Source organism: Rhizophagus irregularis, chromosome 29 (assembly GCF_026210795.1).
Source record: "Rhizophagus irregularis chromosome 29, complete sequence".
Taxonomy (NCBI): domain Eukaryota; kingdom Fungi; phylum Glomeromycota; class Glomeromycetes; order Glomerales; family Glomeraceae; genus Rhizophagus; species Rhizophagus irregularis.
In genome coordinates, this window is record NC_089457.1 from 3,235,716 (window position 1) to 3,249,834 (window position 14,119).

The following is a 14,119-nucleotide window of genomic DNA, read 5'->3' on the forward strand; positions in this document are numbered from 1 at the left end:
AAATCAGACAATGTTGTAACAATGCTATTCCAAAAAATTGCTCAGCGTAATGCAGCATTTTCCACAATTTCCCACCATTTTCCAGGAAAATGTGGAATTTGCATTTTTTGAATTTTGGACAATGGTGCCCCTTTGACCTGTAAAATAACTGAAGTAAAAATACATTTTATGACATAACTCTGTCAATATTGAAGCTAGGAATTCGATTTTACTATCATTAGAATCCTCTCATCAAGACGAATCTAATGATATAAATTTTATTAAAATCAAATCACTGGTTATGTTAAAAACAGAGGTATGTAAAATAACGAAATTTTGAAAACATCTCTGTAATACACAACTTTTGAAAAATTTTAATATAAACTCTACGCAAACTCAAATATAAGTTGTATCAGTATTATTCAAGATCCTGATACATTCATATCCTTGAAAACTGGTGGAAGTAAGACTTTATGTTATGCCTTATCAGCCATTTGCTTTGAAGGTTTAACTATTGTTTTTAGTTCTCTTAAAACGCTTATAAATGACTAAAAAGTTAGAATGAACTTTGTTATATGTTATATTGTATTTTTATACTTATGATTATTATTTAATTTTATATCTCAGCAAAAACTCATAAATGCAGGTTGTAAACGAAGTGCAAATTGTGGTGAATTTTAGGCAAATTTTTAGTAATTTTATGCAAACGTAATGCAAATTGTGGTGAATTTAGTCAAATTTTTAGAAATGTTATGTAAACGAAGTGCAAATTGTGGTGAATTTAGTTAAATTTTTAGTAATTTTATGCAAACGTAATGCAAATTGTGGTGAATTTAGGTAAATTTTTAGTAATGACGCCAAATTTACCAAATTTGAAATAAAAATTGTCAAAAATATTACATATATTTTGATATTTATTATATAATCCATTAATATCCCTACATATTCTTCCTACACCCTTACTGTTCTTTTTCTTTTTCTTTTGAGGTTCTTTTAGGAACATTATCATGAATATGTTCCTGTTCTTGGGACGATGGTTTGGATGATGATTTTTTATTTGTTTTTTTCGATTGATCACGTATGTTGTCAATAACTTCCTGCAATTCATCAAGTGCTTCGTTGTTTTTGTTTGTGGATTTTTTATTTTTTGAAATTCTTTTTGATGATCGTGTTTGTTGAGAAGTTTTCCGTGATGATGGGGGTTTTTGCAGTGGTAATGGTGGGGTTTTGGAGGATTGTTTAGATCGTTTGTTTGATCGTCATCCCGATGTCTGTGATAATGACGTTTCCTCTTGCTCCAGCTCATTTACCTCATCCTCACCCTCTTCTTCTTCATCAAATTCAGCATTTATATCTAATTTATCGACGTTGAGACCTTAAAAGAAAAATTTAAAAAATTTTCTAAAAATTCCATTCCATAAAAAAAAAAAGAGAACGGTAATATTCAATTACCATAACTTCGTTGACTTTGTTGACTTTATTGACTTTGTTCCTCCTCTTCGCTCTCCGATTCCGACTCATCATCTGATTCTTCGTCAATAGATTTATGGACTGAGGGAGATTCTCGCTTTTCGTCTTTAAGTGTCCACCAAATTAAATTTGGTGGTGCTTTCTTATTTTTCCAAAATTCATCTTTAAGGATACGAGGACGTACTCTCTTATTTTCTGGAAAATATTTTTCCACGTACTTGTCAATTGAATGTAGAAGGTTCGTTAATTAAAAATAAACGTGTATTAGAAATAGATAAACTTCTGTTATTTTTGAGGTTTGGCATTTTTCCAAAATTCGAAAGCATGCAAGGAAATTGATATGTCGAGATTTGGCGAAACCAGAAGCATTAATCACGTATTGATAAAGACATTTTAGTGTCACTGCGCATAAACAAAATGAATTGTCTGACTTACTTCATCAGATCTCCATGATAATTTGTAAACAAAAAGGTTTTTGCGGTCTGTGGATGCGTTTGGATCATCGGATCACTCTCTTCAGGAGAGTGGTATTCGTTCTTGTTTAATATTTCATTAATATCCTTGATCCCGCATTTTTTAAAAGATTTTCGATAATCGGGGTGATTCTTCATGGCTAATGCGCCCTTCATCCTTCGTTCCCGTTTCTGAAATTAAAATAACTATTAGTAATTTTCAATATTACCTAAAAATTTGGAACTTGATTAACTTACTTCTGATAAACGGTTGATTATATGGCTCATTATTTTTTTTGTTTTATTTCTGCCTCGTTAAGCTGGCTTTCTTTCCATTTATGTCGGCCATTTTTATGCAAATCCAAGAACACATCCCAAACTATACTTAATGTTGCACGAATACCACATTGTTCAAGAAGTGATTGGATACGGGGGATCAGATCCTTTTTCAATTGTGGTGCAATCTCGCCGAACTTCTTCGTATAATCGATGGGAATTTCATCGATTTTTGCGCTACAAATTAGAATTTTAATTTCGTTCTATAAAATGAAAATTGATAAAATTAATGAGTTTAAACGTCACATAAATAATAAAAATATACCAAAACAAACTTTTATTTCTTTTCGATGCTTCTTATTATATTGTTTTTGTGCTGTTTCTTGCAACGAATGTAGATCTTTTTTAGGGATATATTCCTCATTGTCTTGTTTATCAAGTTCATCTTCGTCATCGTCATCATCAACCTGAATATATTCTATTTGTCGATTTTGTCGTGAACGTTCTTGTGAGTTCAGAGAACGCTCCAGCATTCTCGTTATTTGCCCGAACCCAGTGGACATTTGTTCTTGAATTGACGACATTCTCCGTTCAAGTCGTGAAATACGTTCTTAATGTACAAAAAAATAGTAATTTTTAAATTAAATTTGCTATTTAATCAAAATTTCGAATGATCTGCCAAATTATCCGCCAAAACGTAAATTATACCTTCAGTATCCAGACTTGATGACCTATTTAATCGATTATGATTGTATATTTGGTCGATGGATTCGGCTGAATTTAAGTGTGATAAAGAGCGAACTGTCTGAATGCCCTGTCCATCATGAGAAGCGTCGATGGATAAAGGAGAATGTAGTGTACGAGTACGACGCATTAACAAACTTCTTTTTTTGGTCATTATCAGAAAAGAAATGAAGTAAAAGCTAGAAATGTGGAAGGAACGAACGTAAAATTGAAGAAACGTAAAGTAAAAAAAGAGTTGAGTAAAAAAAAAATTAGAAAGGAACAAAAATAAAATAATTTGAAAATTGTAAAGACGATTTTAATGTAAAGGAACAAAAATTGCAAAATCGACGTTTGTATTGTAAAAAAAAAAATCACTCTTTATATATTTATTCCAATTAAATGTTTTCTTCGCGTAATTGTTTGAAATAATTAAATAATTTTTGAATTGTTCTATTTTGGTCATCGCTGATTTTGGAAAATAGTTAAATAGTTAAATGATTTGAATTGTTCTATTTTGGTCATCGCTAATTTTGGAATTAGTTAGCCAATCGCTAAGTATATTAAGAATATAATTAAGAATAATTTGGAATTTAATATATAAATTTAGTCAAACAAGATTACGAGGAGTATACTGAAAGTTAAATTTATTGTTATCGCTGATATATTTAAGTATATAATTAAGAATAATTTGGCTATAAAAAGTTAAACAAGGAGTATACTGAAAGTTAAATTTTATTATAGATCTGTTAAAATGTAACATATTCACTTTCGATTATGTATTGATCTACAATTGATGTATTGATGTTTGAAAAAAATATACAATTGATGTATTGAAGCTCGAAAAAAAATAAAAATGTATATACAATTGATGTATTGATGTTCGAAAAAAATAAAAATGTATCGTCTGATTATTTATTATAGCGAAATGCTGGTATTTTGGTTAAATTCACATTTTGTAAAATTAAATCAAAATTTGAAAAAATGATGAATGTTAATGAAAGACGCGTTAAAACAAGAACTAAAGAAAAATGTTATTGTAATAAATGCAACGGAAAGTATGTTGATCCAAGAACCAAACAAAAACATTCAATGAGTCTAAGTCTTGATGATGCAACTACTTCAAATGATCCAATGAGTATTGGATCATCATTCGTTAATGAAAAAATCTCTATCGACCCTCAAGAAAGCACATCATCATCAGAAAATTTGTCAACATTTTCTTCGAAAAGGAGAAAACGAAGCAGGTATAATACTTATTTGGAGCGTGACACTCAAATGCAAAATATAAATGACAGTGATGATAACAATGACAGTAACGAAGAAACTGATAATTATGGCGATAGCGATGATGAGGATAATAGCGATGATAATGATGATGGGGATGATGGGGATGATAACGATGATGGGGATAATAGCGATGATGGGGATGATAACGATGATGGGGATGATAGCGATAATGGGGATGATGGGGATGATAGCGATAATGGAAATGATGGGGATGATGATGGCGAAGAAACCAACATTTTTGAAGATTACTCTCCACCGAATTATGATTTTCCAAACAATATTAATGAAAATCTGCAAAATATTGAAGATTGGATAATTGTGTTTGTTTTGAGGTATCAAACTAGGTTTCGGCTAGCAGATACCGCAATCGATACATTAATTAAATTCATCAAACATATTTTAACAAATTTTAATTACGATCGTTTTAAAGATTTTCCTACTTCGTTGTATACTGCAAGAAAGAAATTAGGATTGAAGCATCAATTTGTCAAATTTTCCGTATGTCCTTCATGTCACAAATTACATAATATAGATGATGTTAAACAACACACAATCCAACAACACAAAGCAATAAAAAAATGTGGTCATGTACAATTTCCAAATCATCGTTCACTTCGACAATGCAATGCTCCATTATCAGAACAAAAAAAACTAGACAATGGTAAAGTCGTTAATGCGCCATTATTAATTTATCCGATGCCCAGTATAAAAGAGCAACTTTTACAAATGTATCAAAGGCCAAACTTTGAAAAAAATCTTAAATTATGGGCCAATAGAAGCGTCAATGACCGAGTCTTATGTGATATATATGATGGTGAAATTTGGAAGAATTTCTCAAATAGTGGAATAATAGTGAATGATGAATCTGACGAACAAAGATTTTTTAATAAAGAACATGCAGATGATCATTTGGGTATTATGATTAACGTCGATTGGTTTCAGCCATTTGAAAGGACAATTCATAGTTCTGGTGCTATATATGGAGCTATTTGCAATCTCCCAAGAGAATTGCGCTTTAAACCCGAAAATATGCTCATTTTAGGATTAATGCCAGGCCCTAATGAACCAAGCCTACATCAGATAAATCATTACTTGGCGCCAATTGTTGATCAATTTCAAACTTTTTGGGAAGGAGTGGGATTAGACAGAACTTCTGAACATTTATCCAGAAGATTGATAAAATGCGCAGTAATTGCTTGTTGCTGCGATATACCAGCTGCTAGAAAATTATGTGGCCATTATTCAGCCAATGTAAGCTGTCACAGATGCTTAAAGGTTGCAAGAAATAGAAATTTTAGTGGCATGGATGATATTGACGAATGGTTTGTTGCTAAAAGCGCGAATAGTCATCGAGAAATGGCTTTGGAATGGAGAAAATGTAAAAGCAACGAAGCTAGAAAAAGACATGCGAAGCAATATCACGCGAGATGGTCAGAAATGCTCCGTTTGTCTTATTTCGATCTGATACGATTTTTACCTATGGACCCGATGCATAATTTATTTATAGGAATTGCATCATTTATCGTAAAACGGCTTTGGTTAGGACATAGTAAAATAAATATGGATGATCTGACGAAAATTCAAAAAAACATGAACAATATTCATCCACCATCAGAAATCGGTCGAATTCCTCATAAAATAGATATTGGGAAAGGATTTTCCAATTTAACGGCTAACGAATGGAAAAATTTTTTCCTGATTTATGCCAGAGTCGTTCTTTGGGATTTTTTGGACCAAGAAGATCAGAAAATCTTAGTACATTTTAGCCAAGCTTATTCTATATTAGTCCGAAGGATTGTTACAATCAAAAATTTAGATGACGCACATGAACATTTAATTGAAATTTTGAAACTTATCGAAACAAATTACGGAGAAGTTTCAATAACACCAAATTTACATCTTTCATTACACTTGAACAAATGTTGTAAAGATTACGGTTCTCTTTACTCATTTTGGTATTTCTCCTTTGAAAGGATGAATGGAATTCTTGGTTGGTATTTACAATAATATTATTCAAATTATTCAGAATTATTACTTACGATTTTACAATTATACAGGGAGTTTACCTAATAGTAGATGAAAAATTGAACCAGAAATTATGCGATTTATGATGCAGAGTTCTCAAATTGAACGAAGATTCAATATATTGGCTCTAAATCATCAGGCCATTTTTTAAATACTTGATTTAAATGATGATATAACTGACGATAACGAAAATGAATCTCTCGAAAGTGAGGAATTACAGGCATTTTTAGACATATCTGAAAAGCTGGTTTCTGGCAGGGCAACAGGAACGGAGGAATATCCTGGAGAACTTTTAAGTCCAATAAAATTGAATGTCATATTACCGGATGATATTTTGGATTTACTAGTTGATTACTACAATCGCGCTTATGAAGAATATAATTTTAGCCAACCACGGTTAGATCCTTCTTTATCAACCAAAAATTACATTGCTGTAACTGGAAATATCACACAATGTGGCAGATTGCGCATCGGTGCAGAATATTTTGGGTCAATATTATCCAAAAGGTATATTAGAAGCTCTTATATTTTAGCACGTTTTATAGAACAACGTGGAAATGATATAGACACATATTCCGGCCAGGTACAATTCTATTTCAAACATACAGTTCATCTTCCGAATGGTCTGACGGAACATTATTTGGCTTTTGTGAATTGGTATAAACCCGCTGCGACCGCAAACATCAGATTTTTTTTTCCAGCGAAGATTCTGATGATTTTACGAATGATCCGGAACTTTGGAAAAAGGAGTTTTTTAATTCTTCGATTGATAGTATAATTCCGGTTCATCACATATTAGGTAGATTTGTTCCAGCAAAATTTAAATACAAACGTACTGAATACTTGGCCATTTTGCCGTTAAATGGAAGATTTCACATTTAAATTTACCATAATAAATAATTTTTTTTTTTTTGCGAAATTATCTGATTATTATATCAAATTAATGATCTAATTTTTTGATAAAATGTTACATCTTTCTAGAAAATGTCAACAAATATACATTTTGCAAAAAAAGTGTCGAAAAAAAATAACATTCTAATGAAAAATGTAACATTTGACCAAAAAAACAATGAAAAATGTAACGTTTGACCAAAAAAACATGAAATTTGCATGAAATTTGCTAAAAAATGTGGAATTTTCATAAAAAATGTACCATTTGGCAGAAAATCGGAATATTTGACAAAAAAAAAGCAAAATTTAATTTTAATTGACAATGCTATAACAATGTTATGAAATGTTGTTACAATGATATTACATTGGTGGCAAAATGTGGAATTTTCATAAAAATGTACCATTTGGCAGAAAATCGGAATATTTGACAAAAAAAAAGCAAAATTTGATTTTAATTGACAATGTTATAACAATGTTATGAAATGTTGTTACAATGATATTACATTGGTGGCAAAATGTAGAATTTTCATAAAAATGTACCATTTGGCAGAAAATCAGAATATTTGACAAAAAAAAGCAAAATTTGATTTTAATTGACAATGTTATAACAATGTTATGAAATGTTGTTACAATAATATTACATTGGTGGCAAAATGCGGAATTTTCATAAAAATGCACCATTTGACAAAAAAAAAGCAAAATTTGATTTAATTGACAATGTTATAACAATGTTACGAAATGTTACATTTGAGGTGTAATGTAGCATTTTCCCAAAATTTCATAAGATTTGCTAAATCGGACAATGTTGTAACAATGCTATTCCAAAAAATTGCTCAGTGTAATGTAGCATTTTCCACAATTTCCCACCATTTTCCAGGAAAATGGGGAATTTGCATTTTTTGAATTTTGGACAATGGTGCCCCTTCGACCTGTGCTATAAACTAAAGCTATACGTTTTATTTTCTAATAAATTGATTTTCTAAATAAAATTTTTCTAAAAACTAATTATTCTAAACATAAATTGATGCTTCAAAATATGATTTTGCCATTTGAGGTGAAATTTGACTACACGCAACTAATAATGCATATACAGGATCGTTACAAGCTTTCATAAAATCACGATTATGTCTAATCCATGATTTGATAGTTGAAAATGCAGTCTCAATGGGGTTAAAATCAGGAGAATAAGGTGGAAGAAAAACAACACGACATCCTAATCCCTCCAATAAAGCTACTAATTCATTATCATAATGGATTCTTGCATTGTCCATTACAATAACACTATTATCTCCTGGATATGGATTCATTGTTGGCACCTAAATAGTAATAAAATTATCAAAAAAATAATTCAAATTCTTGTAATTAGCACAATTATTACTTACTACTTGATTGAGAACAAAATCAACAAATTTTTTTCTATCACAAGATCCTTCAAATATATCAATACCAATAAATCCTTCCATTGTAAGTGCAGGTAAAATGGTATATCGTTTTTCCCGTATAAAAACTACTTTTTTTTAAGCAGGTGTATTTCTGGGAGAATAACCATATAAACGCGACAAACTTCTTTCATCTTTAGCACTTTCGTCAATAAAAATAAGTTGATTTCGGGTATAATGTTCACCAATTGTAGCTAAATAGTGTGCTCGTACAATTTCATTTCTTTCTAGTGCTGCTTTTTGCAACTTCATACAAGAAAAATTTTGAGAAAATTTTTGAGATAATTTACATCAATTATTTACAGCATATAATGTTTTACCTTTTTTCGAGTAATTCCTAAATATTGAAGCGACCTCCAGAGAGTTGCAATGGATGCTCTTTTTCCTATTAGACATTCCATTTCATATATCAATTCGTCTAAGTACCAGTCTACCTTTTCTCTGACAAGACCTCTAAGTATAGTCATGTCTCTTCTACTAAATAGTTTTCTTCGGCCAGGAACACCTTTGAAAGGATTTATAATACATGCCCAACGGTTATATCTCTTTTTTATTTTATTTACAACACCTTTACTCATATGCAACGTATTGGCAATATCCATAGTTGACAAACCATCGGTATAAAGGTAAACTATACGCCAGTACAAATCTTTACTGAATTCTCGAGGCATAGTTGAGCTTACCTATAAAGAGTAAACACTTTTATTTACAAATTATATTTATAATTATTGTAATCGTTTGGAATTTGTGGAATCGGAACACGTCAGTTTATATACTACCGTCAAAACGAACGCGATCACGATAAAAAATTATATCAGAGGTGATGCAACAGTGGCTTAGCATTACGGAGATCAATTAATATTTAATTTTTATATGTGCACGTGATGGTTATTTTTGTAATTCTGAGATCAATATTTTTATTTAAATAGTAAAATATGGCCAATCACACTAATTCGAAAACGGCGATAACACTGGTAAAAAAATGATTTATCCTACACATATCTTACACATATTGGGTACTTAAAATGTAGAAAATCATACACAAATAATACACATATCATACACATATCGGGTACTAATATATATATCATACATATATCTGGTACCTGATAGGTATACTATATATATAAGTACCCGATATGTGTATGATATGTGTATTATTTGTGTATGATTTTCTACATTTTGAGTACCCGATATATGTAAGATATGTGTAGGATATGTGTAGGATAGACCATTTTTTTACCAGTGTAAGTTGAGCAAAAATAGCATCACGTTCTTTGTAATGAATAGAATGATAAGGAGGAATATAAACAGAAATAATAGAAATTTTTATTTGATGAAAAAAAAGATCTAGTTTTAATAAACGACCTTTCCAAGGATCGATCTTCTGAACATGTTTATGTAAAGGATGGTGAAGTAAAAGACCAACACCATCATGTGGTCGTGAATTAGAAAGGGAAGGAGCCCAATAGGACTTAAAATTATATAGGGAATGTTCATTTTGATAAATAAATTTAGCATCAGAAGAAGTAAGGCGAGTATCATTTAAAGATAAAATGCTGAAAGAAGAATGGAGAAAATAATTTAACAAATGCAATTGTCAAACAGGAGAACACAAACCATTAACATTGATTTGTCCAAAATTAATAAGAGGGGAAGAAGGAGAAAAACGATTATTAGGATTATTAAAATTAGGTATCGCACTATTAGGGGTGAAATCCCTGTGATGCACCTGATATAAATTGGTGTTCAATCATTGGAAGAGGAGGGTTTTGAAGGAGAGAATGAGTCCAATTTTTCCATAATCGAACCATGTTGGGTAGAAAGATTCTTTTGTGTATTAGTAACATTAAAAATTTCCGATTGTAGACGGGAAGCATTAGCATCAGGGGCAATAATAGTAGGTCAAGAATTAGATAAGAGAACATGTCATCTTGATAGAACGGAGTTAGGATCTAAAGCTGAAAAGGAAGCATCTGGGGAAGTGTTCATAAGAGAAGGTGAAGTATGAGGAGGAAGATTGAATCCTAAATTCGTGTCATGGGCAGAGGCATCATCCCATCCATTATCATAAGAATGAATTTCTTGATTATCATGAGATGGATACATATCTGAGTCACCAGGATTATTGTTATCATAATTCATCATTGATTCGAGCTCAGATATTCTATAATCATGATGCGTGATAGTATTCTGCATCCAGAAAAGAGTTTCATTGAGAGATTTGAGGGTAGTAGCAATCTCTTTGATTTGCGTCTTTAACTCATCAATGATATGTTGAGGAAGTATATAGGCAGAATTGTCAGAAGAAGAGATATGTGTAGAACTATTAAGATGAGGTTCTGGTGGAGGTTAAATAGTATCAGAAGAAAAACCATTGTTACTGGGAATGTTATTGTTATTATTGTTGTTGGTACGGTTGTTACTACGAGAAGTATCAGGACGAGAATTATTAGTACGGTTATTACTGGTATTAGATCGGGATGAAGAAGAATAATTGCGGAATCTGGAATTAGATCGTGATCTTGAACAGGAATTGGATTTATCATGTGATTGGTGTGAATCCTGATGAGGACCAGCATTGAAGCGTGAATATAGTTTGTTAAGGCGATCGTCCACTTTTCGTGTAGAATGAGGATTACAAACAGAAGGTGAACAACCAGGACGCCCACAAACATGGCATAAAGTATGTGCTTCATTGGGAGGGTGCCACGTCAACCCTTTGCCACGAAAAGCTACGGTCATTTCTTTTGCAGCCTCAAGAGTGTCAAATGAAGAGAAATTCAAGTATGCATAGAGTTTAGGCTTGTAAGAGTTAATAGATAGTGGAACGTTAAGGGCTTTAGCATTAACTTGATCAGCAATTTCTAGAAGGTCGGCCTCTTTAATATTTTTTGGAATGCCGGCAAGGATAGCGACATGTTCTTTATGGCTGTCACGTTGGGATTTCAAGAAAGATGCCGGGCAGACACGTAAAGAATTACCAAGGCAAATGATCGCCCAAATATCATTAAATTGGGTAATTGCATCCGCGGAGGAAAATTGGATATGACCATTGTAATAGTGTTTTTTAGGGGTGAGTTTGTATTTAATCACAGTGCCATATCGGGAAAATGCCTGGCGGACTTGCGTCTCATTCAAGAAAAGTGGAATGTCGGTAATAAACAAAGACTTTGCTTTGTCATTGAGTTTGGCATTTGCAGGGGAATAATGAGTAAAGGCTAAATTGAAAAGATCAGCACGTGGGGAGCTGACATAATCGGTATAATCATGCTGATCATTAAAGAAGACAAAGATCATTTTATTATCACCTGATCCAACGCAATATGCGCGGGCGCCATAAGAAGGATATCAAGAGAGTAAACAATCCACTTCGTTACACATAGAACGATTGGTGATGAATTTAGCTTTGAACGCGTCAGGCGCATCACGTAGGTAGGCCTAAAGCTCTAAATGGTCCGGATTGGTCCGGATTAAAGGGTAATCTGGGACCAGACCAAAAAATTATTTCATTTCGGTCTGATCCGGGTTATATTAAAAAGATAATCCGGGACCAGACCGAACCAGACCAAAATAACTGGTCCGGTTCGGTCCGGTCCTTTAAATAAAGATTAAATATTAGAAAAATTCTTACGAACTTTTCTTAATATTATCTATTTTTTTTTAATGTACAATTTTAAACATAATTTAATTTATTATTTACTAAAAAAATTCGTTTTTATGTCATTTTTTTTTTAATTATTATATTACTTTCTTAATTATTTATTAAATTTGAAATTATTTAATATTTACAGTCTAAGGTTGCCTGCCGAAACTGAAACCGAAATCTGGAATGCTTTCCGAAATTGCCGAAACTATTATTAAGCAAAAAAAAGAAACATTGAAAGGTTTCTTGATAAAAAAATTAATCATAAATAAAACTCCCATTACCTATATTTTCATCCAGCAACCCTACGAAAAGAAATGGAAAATGTTAGTAACGGTTCTTAAAAAAATAACGAATCCCCTCCCTCTCAGTTCCTCTTTACCTCATTTCAGTTTTTTCGTCCGGAAAATCTACAAAAAAGCAAAAATAATAAATTAGTTAAAATTTAAAAAAAACATTAAAAATATAACGAAGTCACTATACCTCGCTCAATTTCAAAAGTCCGGTTGTGCTTTTCGTTCGGAAACTCTACAAAAAAGAGAAAAATAATAAACTAGTTAAAATTTTAAAAAATACATTAAAAATATTACGAGTCCTCATACCTTCGCTCCATTTCAAAAGTCCGGTCATGTTTTTCGTCCAGAAACTCTAAAAAAAGAAAAAAAATAACAAATTAGTTAATTTTAACAAATATTAAAATATAACGAAGTCACCATACCTCGCTCAATTTCAAAAGTCCGGTCGTGCTTTTCGTTCAGAAACTCTACAAAAAAGAGAAAAAAACAATAAATTAGTTAAATTTTAAAAAAAACCATTAAAAATATAATGAAACTTGGTCCATACCTCGCTCAATTTCAAAAGTCCGGTCGTGTTTTTTGTCCGGAAACTCTGCAAAAGAGAAAAAAAAAACAAATTAGTTAAATTTTTAGGAACAAATTAAAATATAACGATAGTTCCCATACCTCGCTCAATTTCAAAAGTCCAGTAGTTTATTTTCGTCAGAAACCCTACAAAATAGAAAAAAAAAACAAATTAATTAAATTTTAAAATATAACGAAACCTGATCTATACCTTGCTTAATACCAAAAATCCGGTCGCAATTTTTATTCAAAACTCTACAAAATAAAAAAAAAAATGCGAGTTTACATTAGAAAAAGTTGCCCAGAAAAGAAAAAAAAGATTGTCAGTTGTACTGCGTAATCTGATTTCTGATAATCTTAAAATTTTATTTACCGGAAGAAAAAGAAATTTTTTAATATTTTTTTTAATAATATTAGTATTTAGTTAAGTATAATTTGATTTATATTTTATACTAATATTATATTAAATAAAATTTATAATTTCGGCCAAATTTCGGCCTTTCGGCAAGAATTTCAGCATTATAAGTTTCGGCAAATTTATTTTTAATTGCCGAAACTTTCAGCAACATAAAAGTTTCGGCCTTAATTTACATTTGTATAATAATCGCATAACAGAAATACAGAAATTAAAAGTAAATAAATTCAAAATTAATTTGTTATTTTTAATTATTATGACGCCACCAGCTTTTAAAACACATGCAAACTCTGATAGTTTCTGGTGATAAACTGCATCTTCTATGAGAAACTAGGTCAGTACCACCAGAAAATACACGTTCCACTGGTACACTTGTGCCTATTTTATATAATTAAATTTTAGTAAATTAACCATATTTACAATCAATTTGACCTAAGCTATTAATTATTAAAATATACCTGGCACCGCTAAATAATCTCTGGCCATTTTGGCCAAATTTGGAAATTCTTTTTCGTGAAGCTATACAATTATATAAAAACAATAATTAATAATTAATAAAAATAATTTAATTAATTGTATTATTATAATTTAAAATAAAAAAATGATTACCTTCCAATATAACAAAGTATCTGTTTCAATATTTGCTGGCGGAC

The 14,119-nt window shown here is 31.1% G+C and overlaps 4 protein-coding genes across 4 annotated transcripts; 1 reads left to right on the forward strand and 3 right to left on the reverse strand.

Moving 5' to 3' along the window:
- Positions 1 to 1,238: 1,238 nt before the first annotated feature.
- Positions 1,239 to 1,754, reverse strand: OCT59_020046 (uncharacterized protein; the record flags this gene model as incomplete). The annotated part of the gene is made up of 3 exons (XM_066143923.1): positions 1,239 to 1,354; positions 1,465 to 1,644; positions 1,709 to 1,754. 3 exons carry the CDS (start codon positions 1,752 to 1,754, stop codon positions 1,239 to 1,241), a joined length of 342 nt encoding a protein of 113 aa, XP_066005627.1.
- A 434-nt stretch (positions 1,755 to 2,188) lies between these two features.
- On the reverse strand, positions 2,189 to 3,075 carry OCT59_020047 (uncharacterized protein; the record flags this gene model as incomplete). The annotated part of the gene is made up of 3 exons (XM_066143924.1): positions 2,189 to 2,440; positions 2,513 to 2,787; positions 2,886 to 3,075. 3 exons carry the CDS (start codon positions 3,073 to 3,075, stop codon positions 2,189 to 2,191), a joined length of 717 nt encoding a protein of 238 aa, XP_066005628.1.
- An 809-nt stretch (positions 3,076 to 3,884) lies between these two features.
- OCT59_020048 (uncharacterized protein) lies at positions 3,885 to 4,726 on the forward strand (the record flags this gene model as incomplete). Its single annotated transcript, XM_066143925.1, has 2 exons — positions 3,885 to 4,522; positions 4,723 to 4,726. The coding sequence occupies 2 exons, from the start codon at positions 3,885 to 3,887 to the stop codon at positions 4,724 to 4,726; spliced, it is 642 nt and encodes a 213-aa protein (XP_066005629.1).
- A 3,897-nt stretch (positions 4,727 to 8,623) lies between these two features.
- OCT59_020049 (uncharacterized protein) lies at positions 8,624 to 9,216 on the reverse strand (the record flags this gene model as incomplete). Its single annotated transcript, XM_025311217.1, has 2 exons — positions 8,624 to 8,791; positions 8,866 to 9,216. 2 exons carry the CDS (start codon positions 9,214 to 9,216, stop codon positions 8,624 to 8,626), a joined length of 519 nt encoding a protein of 172 aa, XP_025173708.1.
- Between the last annotated feature and the right edge of the window lie 4,903 nt (positions 9,217 to 14,119).